Source organism: Notothenia rossii (genome assembly GCF_949606895.1).
Source record: "Notothenia rossii genome assembly, chromosome: 3".
Taxonomy (NCBI): domain Eukaryota; kingdom Metazoa; phylum Chordata; class Actinopteri; order Perciformes; family Nototheniidae; genus Notothenia; species Notothenia rossii.
The window spans coordinates 10697932-10721458 of record NC_136901.1 but is presented as its reverse complement, the minus strand read 5'-3'; the positions used below and the strand labels follow the sequence as shown (position 1 = coordinate 10721458).

At 43.1% G+C, this 23527-nt stretch overlaps 1 protein-coding gene across 1 annotated transcript; it reads right to left on the bottom strand.

The window, feature by feature from the left end:
• Positions 1-774: 774 nt before the first annotated feature.
• On the bottom strand, positions 775-22331 carry LOC307031541 (TSC22 domain family protein 1). Its single transcript, XM_079668736.1, has 3 exons — positions 19570-22331; positions 4265-4316; positions 775-2355 (listed from the first exon to the last, which is right to left on the bottom strand). The coding sequence occupies exons 1-3, from the start codon at positions 21552-21554 to the stop codon at positions 2086-2088; spliced, it is 2307 nt and encodes a 768-aa protein (XP_079524862.1). The 5' UTR covers positions 21555-22331; the 3' UTR covers positions 775-2085.
• Between the last annotated feature and the right edge of the window lie 1196 nt (positions 22332-23527).

Here is a 23527-nt window from a genome sequence, read left to right as displayed (position 1 = left end):
ATATGGTCCGACATGGTCAGATGAGATCGGTCAGACTAATGTACTCTGGGAAATCTAAACCGGAACGACCCCTGAACACAGAAAAACATCAACAGCTATGACCTTAAAATCCAAGATGAATTCTCCTTCCATCAACAGGGTAAAAACGGTATTGTAAATGACGTAACAAAGTTGCCTTCATTAAAAAGAATAACACAATTCATTTCGTAGATAAATTCGATAAATAAATACTTTATTTCATGTTGTATTATAATCGTTAAATATGGCATGATCTAATACAGTTTGTTTTATATGTTAAACCAATATGCGTATGTGTTTGTTGTTTCTTGTGCCTACTACTGCGTGTTTTGTTGATACACTACTCAACGTCGTGTGACGTCTTTATTTGAAGCTCTGCTGAAGTCTGTGACAAAGTTTTAATTTGACAAAGTTATACGGAAAAAGTACTTTAAGATTAATCTCCTTTCACGACAAGCGGCCCACGAGGTATTTGTTTTATGTTTTCTATTTTCATTCATATATGTGTGGCACAATATGCTAATATGTTTGGCTATGTATACGTGTAATTCGTTTGTTGTAGTTCTCACGGCGTAACGGAAGAGGGGAGAAAGCACTTCTTTCTACAATCAGTCGAGCACTCAGTGTGCGATTTCTACCAGTGGACATGTTTAGACTTAAATAGAACTGTGACGTCCCAGCTCCGATTTCCAATTACAAATTGAATGCACCATAAAACCTCAAAACATTACATTTTTGAAAAAGAAAGCCAAACAGTTATTACTTTTTTGTTTTCACTTTTTATTTGAGGTGCAACTGTCTAGTGCAATTGTAACGTCACATTTGTGATGGGCTGAGGAACATGCACAAACATCCACATACTTCGGCTAGGCATTTTCCTTTTTTCTCATTATTGTGTTCAGCGCTCCAGTTGCACAACGAGCAACTCAAAACACTCGGCTGTACAAAAGACCAAAGAAAAAATAAACCATCCTAAAAAAAAATACAATATCACTTGTCTCCAAAACGGTAAAGAGTACAGATCATTAGAGCGATAAGCGTCGGCGAGGAGAGTTCACACACAGTACGAGGCTGTGTGTCACTGCAGAGACAGCATTTAGTGTCGAGGTGAAAGTCCTCGTGTTGCCACCCTGAGTAATGACATCACAGGTAGTTCAAAACCTGGCAAACCATAGATATATATATATATATATATTTACACATGTTGAATAAAACAACTAAGAAAAGCTTGTATATATGTATCTATGGTTAGAAACCAGGCACTTGGCAGAGTTTAATTGGAAATGTTTACAAAGTTCATCGTCTAGAAACTGATTTGCCTCTCCTTTAATTATTTTAATACATCACTAGGACATTGATAACAACAAAAACATAAAACAGACAAAAACTTCCCCTAGAAAAACGTTTGATTCCCTGCATAATGTTAACGCTCCATCCAAGAAAGGGGGAGAGTGCGCTGAGGGCACTGAGGGCGGGGGCGAAGAAAACAAACTTCTCCATGTGAAACAATGAGGTGCAGCTTATATATATATTTATTTCATAATTATTTAGACACCCACCCCCCCCCCACCCCATATCTTCAGATAAAGAAAAGTTCCCATTCCAGATGGTACGAATCTTTATAGTCCGTCTGAAAAAAGTGCATGGATTGCAGCACTGAGAAATGATGTGCTGATGGAGAGGGCTGGGTTGAGGGGGGGGGTGAAGATGATGGCACACTTTTCACGAGCGAGGGATTCGTGCTCCCTCCTGATTGGCCGAGCCCTGCGTTAGCTCCTTTCCTCCGTTGGAAAAACGGCAGTCACTTCCTGTCAGCTGTGCCATCCCGGCGATGAAGACGATTGTCTGAATCAGGTCATAAAAAGCGGTCACCGGTGCGGCTCTTTCGGTTAAATTAAATGTGCAACAAATGAAAGTTCGTCCCCCCCGGTGCGCGGCTGGAGACTGTGGCATAGTCGGTGTCGATGCTAAAGTCGGTTCACAGTATGGCGAGGCTCCTTCCTCCTCCTACAGCTCCTCTTCCTCCCCTCATCTCTGATCCTTTAGGGGCTCTGCATTGGTTCACTGTTACGCGGATGTGCCGGAGCTCTGTGTGGGGGGGAGGGGCTGCAGAGGGGTCCCGCCCGGGAGGGGCACCGGGGGCTGCCCGGGGCCGGTGGGGGAGCCGGTCTGGACCTGAGCCTGGAACTGGGCCATCTGCTCGGGGCTGGCCAGGTTCTTCAGCAGGTTGTTCTCTTGCTCCAGCTGCGTGTTGCGCTCAATCAGCTCCTTGATCTGCTCCTTCAGCACCTCCACCTCCTCGCGCACCGCGTACATCAGGTGGCTCTTCACCAGGTCCTGAGGGCGGAGAGGGGGGGGTTAGAGAGGATACATCACTTTCCCCTGTGAGGACACTATTTGTTCAAACCAAAATGTATGTTTCAGACTAGTCACACACAACACAAAGAAAGTAACATGTCTGTACCTAAAAGCATCTTTTCATTATATTAAGGTTTCTGAATAAAGTTTAAATGTCTGGTGTCACTTTACAACGTCGACACCCTTTAAAAAATGTTGGGGAATTATTAATGGTGTTGTTATATTGGCAATATAAATGTAATGCATGGCGCTGTTAGTTAGTAAAGGTGTGTGCCCCCCTTTGTGTAAAGGAAGAACTGTTTTTTTTTTACCTCCGTGAACATTTTGTTTTAATAAAAAAAAAAAGACTATACGCCAACTATTATGGATAAAGCAGGATATTTGGTGAGACAGAAACGGGTTGTCAATCTTGAGCAAATAAATGTTGACTTCTGAAATGAACACTGGAGTTATTGGAAACGTTTGGATCCCACAGTGCTATGCAGCTCTCACTGGAATATATCACTACAAATAAGATTATACTAATAATAATATTGGTGCAGCCTAATCTTTATCTGCAGGAAAAAAGAAGGAAGCTACGTCATGTATTTATTTATATTTTTAAAGTCAAATCACTATAGAAATAAACTTTAATTAATTGAGGTTAATCAGGGAAATACAAATATTTGGTTTCACAAAATATGTTTTTGTGCTGCATTGGAAAATAAAGATCTTAACCAATTGCTTTTTCTTTCTTAAGCAGAGATGCCATATGTTTGCTTCTCTAGATGTTGGATGTCGGGCTTTGTCTCATACTTATATTTGTTTTGGAATGTTGTTCAGAAAGCAGTTTAAAAAAGGAGTTTCATCTGACTGTCGGGAATTTTGACTGGCATTTTATTTATTTATATTTTATACTTTGAAGGCTAAATCAAATTCCTCAAATCAATTATTAGAGAAATAAATAGCAGATAAAAGGATATTAAAAGGACGCAGCCCAATCACACATCCCATGATTCATTCGCACACTAAACTTTATCTGGATGACTTCTTTTTATTAAATCTAATTTGGTACGCCTTGGTTTTTATTTAGACGCGTAGTAACCACAATAGACTTCCTTCTAGCATAAAATAAATAATAAACTAATGACTCAGAGCGTGCTGATGGGGAGGAAATGTGTGTCACAGCGTCACAAGCTATTTCCATCGCTTCAGTTTTGCACAGCACATGCCAGCTGTGTGTGAAGGATGGCAGGGAAATATACATGAATGCCTTCAGGAAGAGAAAAAAAGGTGTCTTTAAAAAAGGCAAAACAGCTGTGTTATTCATTCCCATGATGCAGCTGGAGCAGTGTGCAGTAGGAGGATTTAACACTGTGGGCCCGCCCCCCCCTCCCTGCCCCGGTACGCAGCGAGGGAACAAAATGTTCTGCACCCGGGTGGGAGGAGCCAATCAACGGCAGAGTTATTTATACTGAGCCGCGGGGAGGCTGCTGCTTGCCTAGCAACACGGGACGGAGGGGGGGTGAGGGTCTAATGTGTGTTTATGCATGGGAGAGGGGATGGCGTGTGAACCCCAGCCTGCCCAAATCGAGGTGCCTGCAAGCCGGAGGTCATCGCTCTAAACCCGTGACAGAGCCCCTGCCCCCTCGAATGTATAGACCAGCAGGTGCATAGATGCGGGGAAATGTGGCGCTGGATTTGTATTAAAATGCACACAAAAGCACCTGCATTCATTCATTCATTCATTCTTATGCCAACCTGAGATTTGCTCTCTTGAATATCTTAAAGCGTCTAAACCCTTTCAAAACAAAAGCTGAAGGGGATTACGCTTATATAACGCTGCGTTAACACACATGTCAAAGCTATTTACCAACACATTGAGGGTTTTATAGGACAGGATTCTTACCATTGCTTGTTCAATCTTGTTGTCAATGGCCACCACACTTGCACCGGAAGAGCTAAAAGACAGATAAAAGAAGAGGCTTATTATCACAGCATATGAGATGATGCATTAGGAATACTGCAGGATGGATGGGATGAATCAATGGGGTTTCTTCACAGACGTGACTGCCATTTGGTTTTTTTAAAGCTACGAAATCAGAAAGAAATAAAGACGTGTGTAACATTATGATGCTTTCATGGGTAAATAAAACATCCAGAGGAAATCTGCAACAAAGCAAATGGAGGTCGAGAAAGCAGGCATTGACTTTGATGGCGGAGAATCAATGAGGCGACATAACAAGCCATGAAGCCCCATTTTAAATCCGTATAAAACAGTAATATAATGCGCAGAAAGGCTTGTGACGTTACCTATTGTCAACCCGGAGAGATGCACCCTCCTTCCCCAGCACAGAGGACAGAAACGATATCGAGAAATTCCTCAGTTGGCAAACGCTAAGATCCATCGCCACTGTGTAACATTGGGCATTCATGCTATCCAGCCCATTGAAAGCCCCAAAGGCGATTCTTCGGCTGTACAAACTGGACACCCAGCGGTATAAAAGTAGAAAAAAAAGCGCATTATTGAGAGCAGGATGTCTGGTCTGCTCTCCGGGCGACCGCAGAGCTCGCAGCCGGGACGGGGAACACAAAAGACTGAGCGGTGGGTTGCAGCTCCGCGCTGCCTCTCCGGGTAATGAATGCAGGACAACAGCGCGAGCGGCAACGTGATTGGTGGAGGCGGGAGCTCATTAACATAATGTGTGCCGCAGCGGCGTCCCTGATTGGATGAGAGGTTCGCTCGTGGTAATAAATTATGCAACATCCCTCTACCTGCTGCTGTTCTCTATAAAAGCCCGCATCCACCCACGGAATGAAAGAGGGGACTGCCTCGACTTATATACGAACATTAAAACAGCCGGCATTTTGCTTTTAAACTTCCGTTTAGTGTTGAACTGCGATATAACTGCACTGTGTTTGTTTATGCTCAAATGTGTACTGCAGTTGATGGGGAAACTTTGTCTGATGCAATGTCTCCACCTATTGGTTATAACTCGTGCTTTGAAGGGTCACACACACCACAAGTTGACCCTCACATACATTGAATCATTGTCTTTTGAGACATAATCAATAGGCCACAGTGTGTGTGTGTGTGTGTGTGTGTGTGTGTGTGTGTGTGTGTGTGTGTGTGTGTGTGTGTGTGTGTGTGTGTGTGTGTGTGTCATAGGCTGACTTCTGTCCAGTTGGGGGGTAAATAAAGGTGTCAGAGGACAAAGGAGCTCCCATTCTTTTGTGTTACTTCTCTATCAGTTTGGATGTTTGAAATGGGAACGCGCTGTTCTTCACAGAACAGCCCCTCTGTTCTGTATTTGGCTCCATCACAAATTATTTACGAGTTCCCTTAAGGTTTTTTTTTGGTCATTTCTGTGATGTGTGACAGAGCTGAAACAGGGATTCAATCGACGGAACATTTTGATAATAAACAACTCGTCAAAGTAATTTATCAAGAAAAAAGGCCGATGTTTTCTTGTTTCAGCCAACCGTATCTGAGGTTAGACATACATGTATGCATTTATTTTTTTGATATATTTTGCCTGTGGTATTGTTAGTCGGACAAGATATCAATATCAATTGACACAAATGAACCATTAGTTGCAGCTTCAATGTTAAGCCTTGCATAGCTTAGATTAACCAACGGTTGTAATACACCAATTAAGCTTATGCTAATAACACAAAGGCAGCTTTTCAATTATTATTTTCAGATCATTATTTATCTTTAAGCACTAAACAATAATGTGATTTGTTGGTGTGTATGTGCACACTGATGTCGTCACCATATATAGTTTGGATAAGCACACGGAGAAAAGGAGGTACATTTAGTAAACTGTTGGATGCTCTGGACACGTACGAGCAATAAAGCAATACAGATTAAAGATCTTGACTGTACGTCAGGAGCTCCTTTAAGCACCTTGGCTGTTCTATCCGGCTCTGGCTGGAACATTTGTTGAATCAATTTCAGTGGAGTACCCCGCTCATGTATTTAAAGGCATGATGGGCAAGGGAACTGATGGGTTTGAGTGAAACAAATGCTTGGAAGTACTTTAGTCAAGATAATAAACTTGAGAAATTGGGAGTTTGGTGTGGATTTAATGTTTTGGCTTATTGTGTTTTGGAGACTGAAGTCTATGAGTGGTGTGATAACTGAGCAAAGGGAAGCAATAATGTGCTGAGTGCATCTATTGAGGAACTGGAACATGATGTTATCTCTGGCAGTTGAAATTGGAGGGAAAAGTTTAAGTAATAAATTTTTTTTAAAAATGGGCAGAGTTAAAGTCTTTGTCTGGAGCTCAATGCAGTGAGTGAACATCAGACTGCCACGTATTCACACTCACACACAGTCATGCACAACTAGCATGTGCAGAAGCAAGTCAATTGTGTCCTCAAAACACACAGACTGCTTTAGGGCTGCTGAGCAGAGTATGTTCATGAGGTGATGAGCTTTTTCGTTACATTTACTGCAACCCTGAAGTAGGATAGACATTATCCGGATGTCCCGTTGATCCTTCGTGTGCTCATTGTCTGCAGGATCCTGCCACCATTTTGAGCGTTGTTTCTGTTCTCAGAAATTAACGTGACGCATGTTGAAAAGCAAGTATATCTTCGGCCAATGTCAAAAATGTGAAGAATTGCAATGTACTTGGTTGTTAATGAGTTCAAATATGAACCGTCTACGAGACTGCGGCATCATGTCCGACCCCCTGAAAGCCACCCATGCGCCACCTATCGCCTAAACCAAACTGAGTGTTTCCAGTACTCGAGAATGCATCTGCCATTGTTAATATCCTGTTGTGTGCTACATGTGAGAAATGTTAACTTCTGACAATGTCCTGCACTGATTCTAGACATTGTCCGGAGTCCGGAAAGCTTCATTAGATATGAACAGGTGTGAACTTTCCTGGATAAACGCTTGGATAACTGCAGGTCTTACTCTAAATGACGGCAAACATTCAATCAACTGAACGCAACCACAACAATCAGAAAACAACACAAAGCCCCTCATTTAATCCCCAGGCAGCTGCAGTGGCGCTGACCCCCGCTCATCACCGCCGACCCCTAACAACACTACAGCCATGGTTACCTCTTCAGATGCTTCTCCAGCTCCCAGAAGAGCAGCTTCAGGGCGGCGGCGTCCACGCCCTGCGCTCCTCCTGCCCCGGCCAGCCCCTTCTCTCTCATTGATGCTCTCAGGCTAAACCAAAGCCCAGGGCCCTCATTACGGCCCCACCGAAAACACCCTAAAACAAAACACCACCACGACCGTCCTCCTGACCTGCGCCCTTTGCCCCAGATCCCTCAGATTCACATAGGGGAGCCTGACCAACAATGGAAGACGGGGATGGGAGAGTGCGTGTGCGTACAACGGGAGTGCAAGCCCTGCTGACCGCGAAGCCTAGAGCACAGATAGACTCTCAGACCATTGGGTGCATGGCGAGGGGAGATAGGAGGGCGGGTTGTGATGTCACTGCTTAAGGAGACTTATCACCTCCCCTTCTGTTGTTACATAAACACTCGGAAGAGATTAGGGTGATCCGTCCAATAGGATGAGCTACTTTTGACCACACACCCACTTAGTACACCCAGATCCAACCTACAAGCCCCTCCCTTCGGTCAACAACCTCTCGCGTGTTTACTTTTTGTTGACTGCAACATCTCCTCAGTGATGCTGCTGGAACAGAAGTAGTACCCTTAATAAAAAATATATAATTCTATCCATCAAAACACAGTATTTTTCCCTAAATCTCCTTAAAGACAAAAACCATCTATCTTCGGCATCCCACACACTGTACCCCTCATTAAGATATCTCAATGTGTACGTTGTACCATGCACGCATTCAGCCGCCTTGTCACTCCTAATCAGTGGACGCTCACTCTCTCTCTCAGCATGGGTCTCCACTGGAGCATGGCTCACGTGTACCTCCATGTTTGGCTGTCTCCCATGCATTGCAGTCTGAACAAAGACCATCACAACAAAGTGCCTTTAGAGATGAGATGAGAAAAAGAGCAGAAAAACTCATAAAGGGATGGGCGACCCTGAGCATAAATGATGCACAGTTATGGGGAACACAAAATGGCGGCGAGGGGCGTGCGGAGCGAGTTTGTTTGTTTGGTGGGATTGAGCTCGATGCATGCAGGGAAATTATTAACCTCGTTAGGTGGGGGTCAAAGCATCTTTTGTTCACTCTACTGTATGTGTTGCTAATCCCACAAACAGTCGAGGGTCACAAAAAAACGAGCATTGAGAGATTTTAAGAAGATAATTAAAAGTGATAGAATCTGATCAAAATGTCCCAAAACTTGTTTTTTGGTGACAACTCTTTTAAAACTACCATTATTAATTAGTGTCAATTACTAAGTTTGTTTATACATTGGAAACAAAGCTCATTAGATGCTGCTAATCCGTACATCGTGTACTCGCTATCTGTACATCGTGTACTTGCAGCTTTGGGGTCAGTGTACGCATGCCCGCTTGGAACAAAGGCTCGGAGTTCTTCTGAGGCGAACACTCCGTTTCAGAATTCAAGCCAATCGCTGATATGGTGCAGCACCTTCGGCTCAGCCAATAGCGAGAGACCTTGACGTCAACAGACATCATCACAGATGGGTTTTCATTCATTCACGTCCATCTAATGCTTGCATATCTGACATACAAGGCTTGACCCATATATTACCTAACCACTACGGTAAAGCTTACTGTATGCTACACGTGGGCGACGGATCAGGAGGAGTAGTGATAGCGTAAGACTTTAAGTCACTTCGATGCCAAATTAAAATGGTACTCTTCGGCCAGGCTGCTGTGTTGATGTTCTGCCAAGCTATTAGACTTTATTAGTTAGGTACACTGTGCCAAACTGCAGATAAAACCATTAACAGGCTTCCTTAGGAAGGACAGCATGTTCACCCATCACAAAATGCTTTCTAATAGGACACGGTGACTGTTGACTTGAAACTGCACAATAATTGTAGAAATAAAACTAATTCAATGCTTAAGACTGTATCCAGAGGATGTCTAAAAGTAGACGGACTCAGTATTAACTAAGAATAATTGTCATGATTCCAAAAAACAAAGATGGAGAACAGTCAAAGTTTAGTTAAATTGTTTTAAAAAGAAAATGTACCGTAAATACAATTATACGAAATATTTAAAATAAGGTTGATTAACTAATATAAAAACAAAATCAACACTATTGTGCATATGCGTGTTTTAACACTCTGAAAAGTGCTGTAAATGTCATGTATTATTATCATTTATATTCACTGACTGACTTGTTAGGTCCATAAAACATTTTTAGCAAATAAATGTATAAGATGTGTACAAAATAACTCATGTTAATCATAAAGATTAATAGCAAATCTGAATAGAATGTAGAGTCCATCTTTGCCACACCCTGTGGAGCTTACATAAGGCTGGATGTGTAGCCAGAGTGCGGCAGCACACGATGTGGAGGAATACAAAGAGCAGATGGTGCTTGTAGTAAGTATTTAAAAATATAAAGTTTCATGGCAAAGCAAGGAGTGAACGGCATTTGAAGTGACACCCATCTTTAAATCCTGGGTGTTGTAGCCTCTCAGTTAAAGGCATGCTATAATTAGTAATGCTTGGACTTTTCTCTATATGACTGAAGGGGGAAACTCAGGCAATAGCTTTGAGAGAAGCCATTGAAAACTGGGGCAGCTAAACTGAGGAGGCTTGCGTGTAAACTCAGACATATCTTGAGGGTGTTAAGGACAATATGTTCATCATATAAAAACATATTTTGAAGTTTAATCAGCTATCAGCAATTCAAAGGACAGAAGAAGGTCCAGTTGTGAGATCACAAATCAATAGTGCTCACAGAGACCTACAAGCCTTCTTGTGTATTTGCTGTACATACACAAGATTTCTGCCCCCCGCCCCCTCACCCTTTCTACCGCAACACTCCCTTTATCCACATTTTCACAAAAGCATCCAGCTGAGTGTAAGTAACACTTCCGACTTGCTTTATTGTGCAGATTGAGTTTGAATTGCTGCAGTGTGTGGTCCTGGAGAGGATCCAACTCCACCACGCTGGAAATCATATGAAATGGGGAAGGGTTTTAATAACAGGCATTATAAAGCCATACAGGAAGTGACTGACTACAGCAGATGATGTCAGACATTACATTTTGGCTTCCCTTTTTACATCCCTCCTCAAATAACGCGTCTCTCCTGTTATCCCTCTTCTTTTTTTTGTTTCCCATCGGTGTGTATGCCGCACTGTCATTGGCCCGCCTCCTTCCGCATCAGTGGTACTCAAGCAGTCGGGAGACATGAGCTCATGCGTGTGTCCCGTTTGTGTGTGAGCCTATGTTTGCAAACTGGCGCGATCCGGTTTCGGATGCTTTTGAGCACTGGCATTTTACAAAGAGGAGAACCAAGGCCGACGGCAAGATCAACGCCACTGCACACGCACAAACAAACACACACTTCACACAAGCAGAAGAGTGTGTTCATTTAGAATTAAAAATAACAAAAGGTCAAGAAATTAACCAGATTGGTTGAAACTTGAGGCAATCATTAAGGTTGCATGAAGCGTACACTGGTAGCAATGGGAAACCACCTTTGACTTGCAGCGTGGGAGAATCTTGATCTTTGCCAAAAACAGGTAAAACAAATATGCCCCAAACCTCAAGCAGCTCTCATGGCATCACAGAGCTCCAGGGCAGCGGCTCCGTGGAGCGGAAGAGAATGTCTCTCTGCCATGCACGCAACCCCTTACATAACCAGCCTCTGTGCCATGTGGGAGACGAGAGAGAGAGAGAGAGAGAGACGGGGGAGAGAGGAGATTCAGACGTCTCTACTAGTCGTTAGGACTGCACGATATATTGTGTCGTGGCGATAATCGCGATATGCGCGATATTCACATCGTAGGACGTGCACATTTTAATTATTATTATTATTTTATTTTTAGGATGTGCGATATTAAATAGGCAAGTTAACTCAAACACGTCATGTTACAATTATTTTTGCTGCTTGCTACTAAAGGAAAACTTGCACGGCTCTCATGTCGGGGGTACTTGAGTGAGTGACAGCAAACCACCGATCACAACCAAATCTCCAAAGCAAACAGACGGTGATTAAAAAGGTAAAAACACTGAATAAAGTCGTTTCATGTGTTTCTCCAGGGCAGTTGGGCGCTGCTAACCGAGCTAGCTCAGCGTGTTGCTCTGATAACTTAAGATCCAGACGTCCGTGACTAAAATCCTTCATCCGGTTGAATATAATTAGAAAAATACCAATTGTATAGCATTAAAGTTCAAGAAAGGATGGTTTGCGGTAAAAAAAAAAAAAAAAAAAACGGTCTTTTCTTCAATTCCTGTATTTTTTCATATCGCAATATAACTCGCAGGGGGGGGGGGGGGGGGAAATCGCAATGTCAGTTTTTTCCAATATCGTGCAGCCCTACTAGTCGTGCCTTGTTCCTGTGACGGATGAGCTATTAACTTTCCCCACCCTTACACATTCCTCACCTATTATTAAAAGACATTTTTAGCAGAGCCAAAAACAAACCAGAAAGGAATGCTGGATCGAAACAGCAATAAGATGATGTTTGCTGGAGACACAGTATCATGCCTGAAATATCTCCCAAAGCCTGACGTGACTCTGAAGCGTTTGGACAGTCTAAATATATTCAGTTCACCATCACACAAATCATATAGGGCGCCTAGAGAGCTAAGTCCACTGCTTAAAGTGTTACACAGTGATGTCACATACAATGTTATGGAAGTAAACAAAGGACTACAATAGAGGCGTTTCAGGCGTGAGAGAAACTCTGAAGGGAACGCAGGGATTTTACGATTAAATCGACTTCTACATTTATAGTATCATGACATCCCTGGACTATATGCCACAACAAATGGCGACTAGGCTCCTCGTGTGTTTATCTGCAGCTTGGAATGCACAGAAATGTCTGGCTCTCTGACTATTTTCACACCTAAAGTTCGGCAGCCCGAAACTCTCTCTTAGCCCGAAACTCTCTCTTACCCTCTTACACTCAAACCTTACGCAACGTCACGACACAGTGGCCACATTAAAGCGTCACAGGAAGCCGTCACATGGCCCCGCACAGTGTTTCTGTTTTAGGGCAGTATGTAAACAGAGTCAGATGGCTCACTGTCGGAGCATCAACAGCGAGGATGTCTCTGCAGCGGTTGAGAAACTTTGCCCGAGGCTCTTTGCAGCGTGCAGGCTTCACACGGAGCCCTGCATGTGTTTTCACAGTAGGAAGGTTCGAGGCTGTGACACAAAACAATTAAAGACTGGCTTTACGCAGAAATATTATCGTGTCTCTCTACCAGGAAGAGTGGTCATGTTACTGTGGACGAGTTTGACAGCTTTCCCAACTAAAATAAATGTGTTTTGACTGATAACGGAGGCTGTTTTTCCAGGTTAAACAAGTATGAGTATGATACTGGTATATTTATCTTGCTCAGCTGAAGACTTTCAGGTGTCACCACAGGTTCAATCATAGGACTTGAAATATCACATTTCCCTCCTTTACTGTGTTTTCCTGTAGAAGTAACAATGATATATAAGAGGGAAATGACAGAGAGAGAGAACACAGGTGTCCTAATCGCCATCATGGCACAGCCAGTTAAAACGAGTTTATACTGCCTGCCTCTGCTGCCGCTTCTCCCTCACTGTGCATGCCTGAATGGGAAAGAGCACCATTATAAAAGCACTTTACTGTAAACGCCTAACATTCCACACACATGTAGTCTACACGCAGTAAAACACCCTGACAGGCAAGCTCATAATCGCCTGAGAACGGCACAACAACGTGCAATCATGCATGGACACATATCAGATTCTCTCTTCAAGGATCTGCAGGAAGGCACAAGGCGAGCAAACGTGATCTAGCTGGGGGACTCAAACCTCAGTGTTTGAACAAAACGTGCACATGTGATGCATCCATAAATCATACAGTCAGACTACTGACCTGACTATGACAAGATCTTCAGGCTCCAATTTACTATCATTCTCGTGATGGATTCATCTCCAAGTGATTTCATTTATTACTAGATTAACTGTTCGAAAGTTCATTGTACTATTTATTGAATTTGCTTTTACATATAGTGCTGCCACTCATGATTACATTTATCGATAAAGTACCAATTATCTTTCTGATCAATGGTTTGGTCTATTAACTGAAACCAAATACTGTTAATGTTCATTACAGTGACTCAAATTGTAAGATGTTGTCTTTAAACGTCTTGTTTTGTCAGTCCAAAAGTGAAATGTTTATTTGATTTAAAATAGTGAAAAACAGGAAATATTCAAACAGGAAAAAAGATATGATTATTATTTAGGATTAATCGATTGTTATTATAAGTGTTGATTGTTTTTCCAGGTGACCTACTCATTGTTTAGCTGGTTAAAATATAATCAAAATAGTTAAAACATTTCTCTTTTTGCAACAAAAAATACTTTTCTGTTATTATCAATCGGCATCATAATGTGTAGGAGAAATAGATTGTAATATAATGGAAACAATAGTGCTGTAGATCACAAAGGAATCCATGTAATAGCTAAATAACTTATTCATCAGATCATTTTCAAGACTGCCTTCTTATGGACTTCTAACGGCGTTAAACTAAATATGTTGCAGTAGAACTAATAAACGGGCCTCTATGACAATGTTTCCCCCCCATAGTCTGACTCATTCCCACAGACAGAAACAAACGTGTCCATGGGAACCAGTCCATCCTTCAAAAATAAACACTCCTGCTGAGTTACAAACCCTGTCAAAGGAAATGTGATATCAACCACTGAGGCTTTCTGCAGCCAGTAACCACACTGAGCAGAATCTCTACAGACATTTCTGAGGAAAGCACAAGAAGAGAAGACACAAGTTCACGTGGTGCTTGCGTGCAGGAAGGACCTTTCCACTTAGCACATTTTAGGTCAATGAATCTCAAAGCACGATAGAGTTATGTAAAGAACCAGGCCAGGAGCTTTCGTGAAGCAACACTGCCACCTTGTGGGGGAACAGCAGAGTGAAGACGAAAATAGAGAAAGTATTTAATGTCACATCTTATTAACACACTGAGATGTATTGCTCTTGACATCCAGAGAATGACGCCCAAGAAATAAGAAGCTTATTGTCTTTGAATCTGCTGACCCACTTCCACTGTAAAGACACACCTAACAGCGCAATGAAACAAAAGCAAATGTCGGCTGGATATATCCTGTACGCGTGAGAGTTTCCATATGAGCACATGTGTTTCTTGTCTAGGTTAAACTACCTGGGGTTTACAGTGATGCGTCTCATGCTGCGGTCACATAACAAAACCGCACACAACGAGATTCTTTAGGTCTGGATGTCACAGGGTTCAGAAATCAAATCTACTAGTTCAACCATTTGTACTGCATCATTTCATAAAGCTCATGTCAAAAAGTGAATTCTGTAAAGCTTTTCCGGCTAGCTAAATATACAGGATGAGTAGAAGGAAGAGACTTTAAGATGACGTGTCTCAGCTTATTCTTGTCTTTGTTAGTCATTTAAACTCGTATAAACATATTTAAAACCACATTCTTATCTTGGGCTGTGCTTCACAGATATGTTTGTTGTTAGGCATTACTCACTTTGTTTGTGTTGTAAATAGACTAAGAAATTCGTTTTATAAAGTAAATGACTTTGTACAGGCTGTAGATTATTGACACCATTGGGGTATAGATTGGTTCCCGATGAGCCTCCCTTTACAATCAAATGATGTCAGCTTTCAAGCCCCAAACTCCCTCATCATCAAACGCTTGCAGAGAGCTTTCAGTAAAGTAGAACTCAATTGTTTAACTCAACTAAAGCTAACTAAAAACTAGGCCTGCACGACAGATATTGCAATTTTCGATATTTGTTTTTAAGCGACCCAACGGAAGTTTATTGTAAAATGTGGCCGTATCTCCGGCTAGGAAGGTCGTATCAACATGCTCCCGTCTCTAGCACCCCCGCAGCCCGAGCTACGAGTGAAAGAACTAAACTTACATGAAACTTCCGTTGGGTTGCTTTAAAGTCAAGCTTCAGTTTAAGATTCACCCTGTAATAGAAACATGCGATGGAGCATTACTAACCTGACTCAGATGGTTTGTTTCACCAAACCGTCGAGGAGAGCTCCATTGGAAGCCATTTGGAAAAGTATTTCAAAAATACTTGGCAGGTGATTGGATCAATCTGTCTATCACCTTCTATCATGGGCCACTTCTGATTGGTTAACAATCACATATGTGGAGCACAACACTTCTGATTGGTGTGGATGACTGACACACAAGAACAAAACAAAAACAAAAAAACTGAAAGGAATCGCAGGCTTTGCGATTTGATAATTGCATCATTTCAAATCGCAATTTCGATTTAAAATTGATTAATCGTTCAGCCCTACTAAAAACTCAACAAAATAGCATACAACTCAACAACTCAACTAAAGCTAGCAAAAAATTCAACCAAATAGATAAAAGCTCAACAACAAAGCTGGAAGTAAAGTAACTATCTCCAAGTTGCTCAAACTTAAGTAGTGAAACTGTGGAAACCCTACCTTGAAAAACATTGTCTTGACTAAGCTAATATAAAAAAACCTACTTCCTTATTAATACAACAACGGGTTTCATTCTGCCTTTATCCTAGCAGATCAGGGTTTGGAGTTCTTTGTGATTCATAGTGCCGACGATACTGTTGCTTGATCTCCTTGTTCATTTCAAAATGAAGGGACTTAAATGTGTAATCGACATCAGATTTGGAATCAGATTTTGGAAACATATGCAGTATGCCTCTCATGTTCTGAGGATAATGGAAAGCCATGGTTGTCTTAGCAACCGGCTAGTGGGTGAAATTGGAAAACGTTATAAGTTTGCACATCAGTGGTATGAGAAATGGAAAGCCAGCATAGGCACAACAAAAAGGATTCTCGACTCTCCTTTGCCTCCTACTTTGGCTCACCAGCTGACAGTTAAAAAGGTTTTTACAGCTCTATGATTACCACTTCTCTGCAAAACCCGTTGCCCTTTGACCCCTGCTGCACATGTTTAGGCTACTTCATTTGGATAGTAGCACTATAAAACGCTAAAGAGAAAAAAACAAAAAGAAAGCCGCTCGCATAAAACTGCAGAGAAACGCTGTGTGCGAGTTTTACGAGAAGAATAATCAATAAAGATTGCAACTCTAATTTTAATGACTCCCTACAGATAAATACACATAATAAAACCCAATGTTCTATGACATTTAGTTGGCCGGAGAATACACATTACTGCTTTATGGTGTTTCTTAAGCACATAATTCACAAACCCACAAACAACTTTACCAATGGGTTACATGTGTTGACTTTAACAGAACATTTGGCATGGTCATTTATTACAAAATAATGTTTATTGTGGTTTTGCTCGAAGAAAGACACTGATTGTGCTTACATTTTTTACAGTGCATTGTGTTTATGAGTCCACTGTAACCAATACAACAAATGCATTCTCTGCACCCTGTGAGGAAAGTTGTTTTTCTTTTGTAGTTGTTGAAAGATTTGTGATTATAGCACACAAACACACGCACACAACAGGTTTATAATAAAGTGAAAGTGTCTGTGTGAAAGTCACGAGTGCTTCTCCTCTACTGTGAAGCGCTGATGGCAGCGATCCAAAAGTCAAATGATACGAGCATCGACCTGCAGGCTGAAATTAGACCTGCGGAGAGGCACGGGGCCCGATAAAAGTCCTGATTAATATCACTGCTCTTACGCCACCTCCCCTGACAGATATAGAAACTGGCAGGTAAAAACAAAAATACAGACACACCCTCCCTATTTTACAACATGACACTATTCATATACACAGCTGTGCTAGCTCAGGCGTTGTCAAAGTCATGTGAGCTGCAACGTGATGCGTTTGAGAGCCAAGCTGCAATTGGAAAAAACAAGAAACTGCGACAGAAATTGAGAGCTGACGTGTGCCTTTGATGCTACAAACACCCTGGATAACTACTTGATGTTGTTTAAGGCACTTAGGGACAGGGACGGGGACGAGGGGAAGTGATTTGTTGCAAACATTTAGAGCCCAGCCCCTGTCTTCCTACCAGAGTAGCATGGATTAAATGTCTTGTTTAAAGTTGACTTGAATTATAAAAAAACTGTTTTAGAAATCAATGAGTCATTTAGGTCAAGCTAACAGCAGTGTCAGCTTCTCAAATGTCTCATATGGTAAGCTTCTCAAATGTCTCATATGGTAAGCTTCTCAAATGTCTCATATGGTCAGCTTCTCAAATGTCTCATATTTTCAGCTTTTGGGGTTTAAATGATAAACCTAACTGTATGTATCCAGTAAGGATGCCAGAAACTGACCATGATCAAAATCGAAAATCGGACAGCCCTGGCGAATATTAATCGATTATTCGCCGCATCGTGAGACTATACCTGAGTACTGACTGCTCCCCTCTTTTGGGTTCATTTCTCAGTAGAAAGTATTGCTGTAAAGACGTCATGGTGAGAAGAAAAACCTGTAAACTTCACTATGGCTGGATGCAATTAACCAGGAGAAAACACTGGAATGTATGCAAGGGGAAGCAGTGGAACAAGAGGAACAGACTCAAAAGAAAGGGGGTGGAGGAGACGCGGGAAAAGAAAAAGAGGGTGACAAAGGGGGAATAGGAGGCAGATTGCAGAATGACCGTGACAGCATGTAAAATACACGCGCCGTCATGATGGGGTGCCATGATGGCTGACAAAAGCCTCCACACTGAGCACAGTCCGGCTCTGTCTGCAGCTGAACATGACTGCGCCTATGTCAACATTAGGCCAGCAGCCTCTGGAGCTCGGACACCATCTGAACAGCTGAAGATACAGCTCTCCGGGGACCTGCTGTGCTGATGATTCAATTAGACCAATGTTGACTGGTTCGCTCAGCAACTGTTGTTTTAATCATGGAACTATGGACTTACTTTTCTCCCACTTTTTGGACGGTTTGAATTTCTTTCAAGCTGCTTAACACACAACATTTTCCAGAATATTTGTGCAGTTGTTGGGGGAGGCTAACAGTCAAACTCCCTCCATGCCCTACAGGCCTTGTTACTGTACTCACAACATGAAACTCCTGCTAAACCAGAAGAAAGGGCAGCACAGCGCTAACACTAGAATGCTGCCTGAACACTGCTCCATTTCTCTAAAGAGAGTTTATCAAATGTATCTAACAAATCACAGAAAGAATAACACTGCATCTTCAAAATGGGGCACGGACGTTTTTTTCTCCAGTGCATCAACTCTTTCAGAACAACATTTTTAGTTACCACCTGCAACTGCTATAACCACTTTTGAGCAGAAACAGGAGCAAAGGGTTGAGTAATTGTACACATAAATAAACCATGGCACAGCTCCCTTAGGGTGGTACACAAATCAACAGATCCAGCTTCTAATAAAAGACTGAACTGGGGGGAGAGGCGCAAAGACCTGAGCTAATGGAGGTGGGTGTGTGGCGGCAGAGGGGTCGAGCAGGACAAACAGCTGCTGAGTCACCATGCTCTGTGACTCAGCGAGTCCAGCCACTGATATTTTCACAACAACAAGTCAATTGAGCTGATTATCAAGCGCCTTTTTCTGCAGAATTACCAGAGGGGCGGAGGCAAAGCAAATATGACATCTAGATTCTGAATGAAACTCGGAAGAAAAGCAGTTTCGGGATGCAGATAGAAGCACGGCTGCAGCTTGTGATTATTTTCAGATTCTGTGCATTCCTGATAAATCAATTGGCCAATAAAACGCCAGAAATGAGTGCGACAAATGCCCATCCCAGGTTCCCTAATTCCAAAATGGCTGTCTTTTAATGTATTTCTTATTAGATGTTCAGTCAAATACGATAATAAAGTGTAAAGTCTCCATATAAGGAGAAGAAAACAGCATTTACTGCTATTCTTCCATGGAAAATATTATATAATAATATATTAATAGATTATTATAATAGTTGTTGTTGATCGACTATCCTTGCAGCTCTAGTTGCAAGCAGAGAAGAACTGTTAAAAAGGGTGAAAACTAAAACCTAAAACAGACATCGATAACCCGACTTAAATCAAATTGTCTAATGATATGATGAGTACATAAAATATATTTCACTGCATGTTGAGCCAAATGGCAATAGTGAAGAAATGGCACAATGCAAAGCAGCTTGAACTTGTATGTTAACCTAGAAATCTATTGAACATTCTCGCATGCACAGGCTTGTGTCCTCACCTGTCATCCTCTCCTTCAGCATGGTGGGTCCTGAGGCCTGCAGCAGCAGCCACCATGAAGGCGCTCGCCTCCGCCGACATCCCCATGTGGGCCAGCGATCCTGCAGCACCTCCGGCCTCTGCAGCCCCGTCTCCACCTGCTGTCATCCCGAACCGGGGCAAACCCAGCAGGCCTTGGTGCTGGAGCAGGATCCTCTGGGCGTCCTCCAGCTGCGATGTTCTAAACGAGCCCCCTCCTCCGGCTCCCAGGGTCAGGAGAGGCTGCAGGTCAGCTTGCAGGGCAGTCAAAGGCATGTAGTGGGTCCTGTGGCTGGGTGCTGCTGGGATTGTAGCAGTAGGGGGCTGTGTCAGGTGAGTGGGGAGGGTGTGTGGCTGTCCTGCATAAGGTGCCTGGGTAGGTGGGGCTACCTGACCATGATGGGACAGCTGCTGGAATATATTGATCGGGGGCTGTGGAAGTGGGTTGCTGGAGATTCCCGCTGCACCGTGTGGTGGAAGAGGCTGGACCTGGGTCTGGAAGGGTGCAGTGGGCTGGATAAAGTCTGGCTGACGCACACTTCCTGGAGCATGGAACTGGGGTGCAGGGTAACCTCCCTGGGGTGGAGCCTGGTGGGGATCCACAGTGTAGGGAAGCTGCTGGGTTGTCACAGAGGGCGGCTGATTTACACCAGCCTGTGGTGTTGCTGTAGGGAGAGTGACAGGAGCTTGCTGCATGTGGGACCCAGCAACAACCTCCTGGGGTGAAACATAGGTCAGATGAGTGGTTTGGGCCTGGGGCGGGCTCTGCACCGCTTGTGGACTGGTGAAGTCCTGGCTCGGGGTCTGATAGGGTTGAAGAGTGTGAGGCGGCTGTACAGCAGGTACACCCTGATTTATCCCGGCATTACCTGCGTCAGTCTCTCCAGCAACCTCTACACCTTTTGGTGCCTCGGCTGCAGCTACAGGATGGACTTCCTTTTCATAATACTCTGTACACATCCATCTTCCTTTGCGGAATGGCTCAGAGTTAGTGTCTAGTTTGACCACCCTAAAACGAGAGCCGGTGGCCGTTTGAGTTTGGGTGTGCTGGGTTTGAGTGTTGGGGGCAGCAGATGGGGCTCCAGCAGAAGCTGCTTGCCCATTCATATTAGTGTTGTCATAACCTGCAGGCCCAGACGCAGGTACTGCAGCAGCAGTGCCAGCTGACACATTCGAAATGCTCACACTGCCTTGCAGATGCGGATCAGCGGCTGTCCCAGCAACAATAGGGGCTGCGGGCTGAGTCGTCCCACCTGCAAGTTTACTGTTATCCAACATGGGTGGCCTCTGCGTCTGGTTGGGCCCAACTCTGGAAGCCATAGCAGGGCTGGAGCTAGCCAAGGGAGCGATGGGAAGGCCTGGTAATGAGGGCTCATTTCCTTCCAAGCTGTCAGATTGCTGATGGTTGGGCTGCGGAGGGTAAAAATGATGGTGCATGGTACCATTTACCATCGAGGTGTGCTGCTGAGACCCCTGAGGGACAGAATGAGGGTGAAGAGGCTCGTTGGGTGACACGATTCCAGGTGTGTCAACCCCATGGAGACTGTTGAGTGTGTCATCAGAAGAGCTTCTCTCCGGGACACCTGTATCCGTGGCCCTGGACACGGAAACATCCAGCATATCAGAGGAGGAGAGGTCTTCAGTGTGTGACTCATCCATATCATCATAGCTCTCTGTGTCATCTGCCAAACTGTTGTTGCCGCTCACGTTGATCTGCGCTGAGGTGACACTTGTGATCTGGAAGCCACTCTTCTTCTTTACCTGAGCTCCGGATGCTTGGGACTGGGGCTGGTGGTGGAGTCCGGGAGAATTGGATCCAGCCTGGGGGGGATTGTCGTCGACCGTGTTGGAGCCACTGCTACCGGCTGCGGGCGAGCCAGGCGCACCACTGCTACCCCTCCTGTAGTGGAAACCCGCCTTCCTGCTCGCGGTCCCAGGCGAGTCTGCAGAGAAGTCCTGGTGGTGCATCTTTACCGTCAATGAGCGACTAAAGGCTGGCTGACGGCTGTTGGTGCTACCTGCTAGCTAAAGCAGATGCTAGCTAGCTGGGTCAGCTGCAGTACCGCGATACTAACGAGCCATAAGTGAGAAGTCAGATGATTTATGTCCTTTAAAGATCGAGCTAGATGTTCAAGGATGTAGTTACACTGAAATACTAGCTTAAGCGGCAATACACTTACTAAATAACGTATTAATCCAACTTCAGTAGGATAAAAACACAGCAAATTAAATAAACAAAGAATGTTAAATGCAGCTAGCCGCTGGTTAGCTTGGAGCTATGTTGGGTCGCCAGTAGCGATTAGCCACGCTCTTCCATAACTTGGTTTCTCCTCAATACTTATCAGGACTATTCTGCTGTAGTTAGTGTCACAGAAAAGCACACATAAATAAGTGTAGCTCAGAATAGTTTAGCTTTACTTCACAGTAAATGTGAAAGCTTCTTAGCTGCCCGGTGTATGTCGCAGGAAATCAGACGTCGCACAAATTCCTCCCCTGGACGTTGAGTCTCCTTTTATTACGAAGCAAAAAATATCCTAGCGAAGAATGAACTCCTTATGTTGTCATTAGACAAGGGTGTCTAAATAGTATCCGTATTTGTAGTGGTAAAAAGTGCACGCTAAGTCCATCTCGGTGTGTCTCACTGAGTCCGTGTTTGCTGTATCATTGCCGGTGAGCAGCTAACGGGCTGTCAGTCTCAGAGGAGGGAGGAGGAATGCAAACACTGCTACTGCGCATGCTCTTGTCTGCCCATTTCTTTAGACCTTTGCAACGTTCATGCTCCTCTGTTAAAACGAAATGTACATAGCCTACACAGGTATTCAAGTAGAGCTAGTATATAGTGTCGTTTTCCTAAAAAAACATATCTAATCTAATTTTAACCCATCCTCTTTATCCAAACCATCTTACTATTATAAAGTGGGCATTTTCGAAATGATGTATCAGTTGTCCTAAAAGTCCATGATCAGAATGTCCGTTTTACAATATTTACACAGCGATGAAGGCAGCACTGGCCTCTGGGTTGTGTTGATTTATTTTTCTTGGACCCCACTGTTTGGGAAGTGCTACTATACATAAACTAAACCGTTATGAATAATATCTTTGAAGCTGTTTTAAGCAACAATATTTCCCTTATTTATTTGCTAGCTACTGGTGAATCCCACAGACTTTAAAACATAACGAACATTCAGATGTTCAACAACATGTGCAATATAACTTCTCAATACTATGTGGATTATCACTTTTAATGGCAATTTTAACTTTTAAACTAAATGTGTCATACAAAATCTACTTTTTATACACTTTATATGTAATACTCAATTGTTTTTTTATTCATTGAAATTTTTTCGCAATTTTTGTGACAAGGATTTCCTTCAGCATTAAAAGAAAAAAATTACTTCCTTCTTATTTTTTCTACACATGAATTATAAACAAATGTCCCTTAACAAATACAGCCTATTGCATTAAAGAAGCTTTTAAGCCTTCTGTATTCATATATCCTTTAGGGTGAAAGGATAAGAAACATGCAACAAGTCTTGACATGAAGATGAAGTAGAATAATCTCCTCATATAGGACCAGCTTTACTTGATGTTTATATAATCCCCTTATGGATCTCATGCATCAGAAACCACTCCAACCATATGTTTAGTGTGCCTGCCTTCCGGCAACAGATTCTCTTGTGACAGCATTCAAGGAGTTGAGACACGCCTCACTTCCAACATGTTAGCATCATGGCTATTCATAAACACATCACATGCACCTGTAATGGGTGGGTGGGGGGGGCGGCAAGCGCTGGGAAAGTTCCACTCTGAAGTCTGATTCTAAAGGTTGCATAATGTTGAAACCGCAGAAGGTAAACAGAGAAAGTAAGCCATGCTTTCTGTAAACGTTCAACCGGAACGTCAAGACTGATTCTAGACAGCCTGGCCTCTACGGAGTTTAG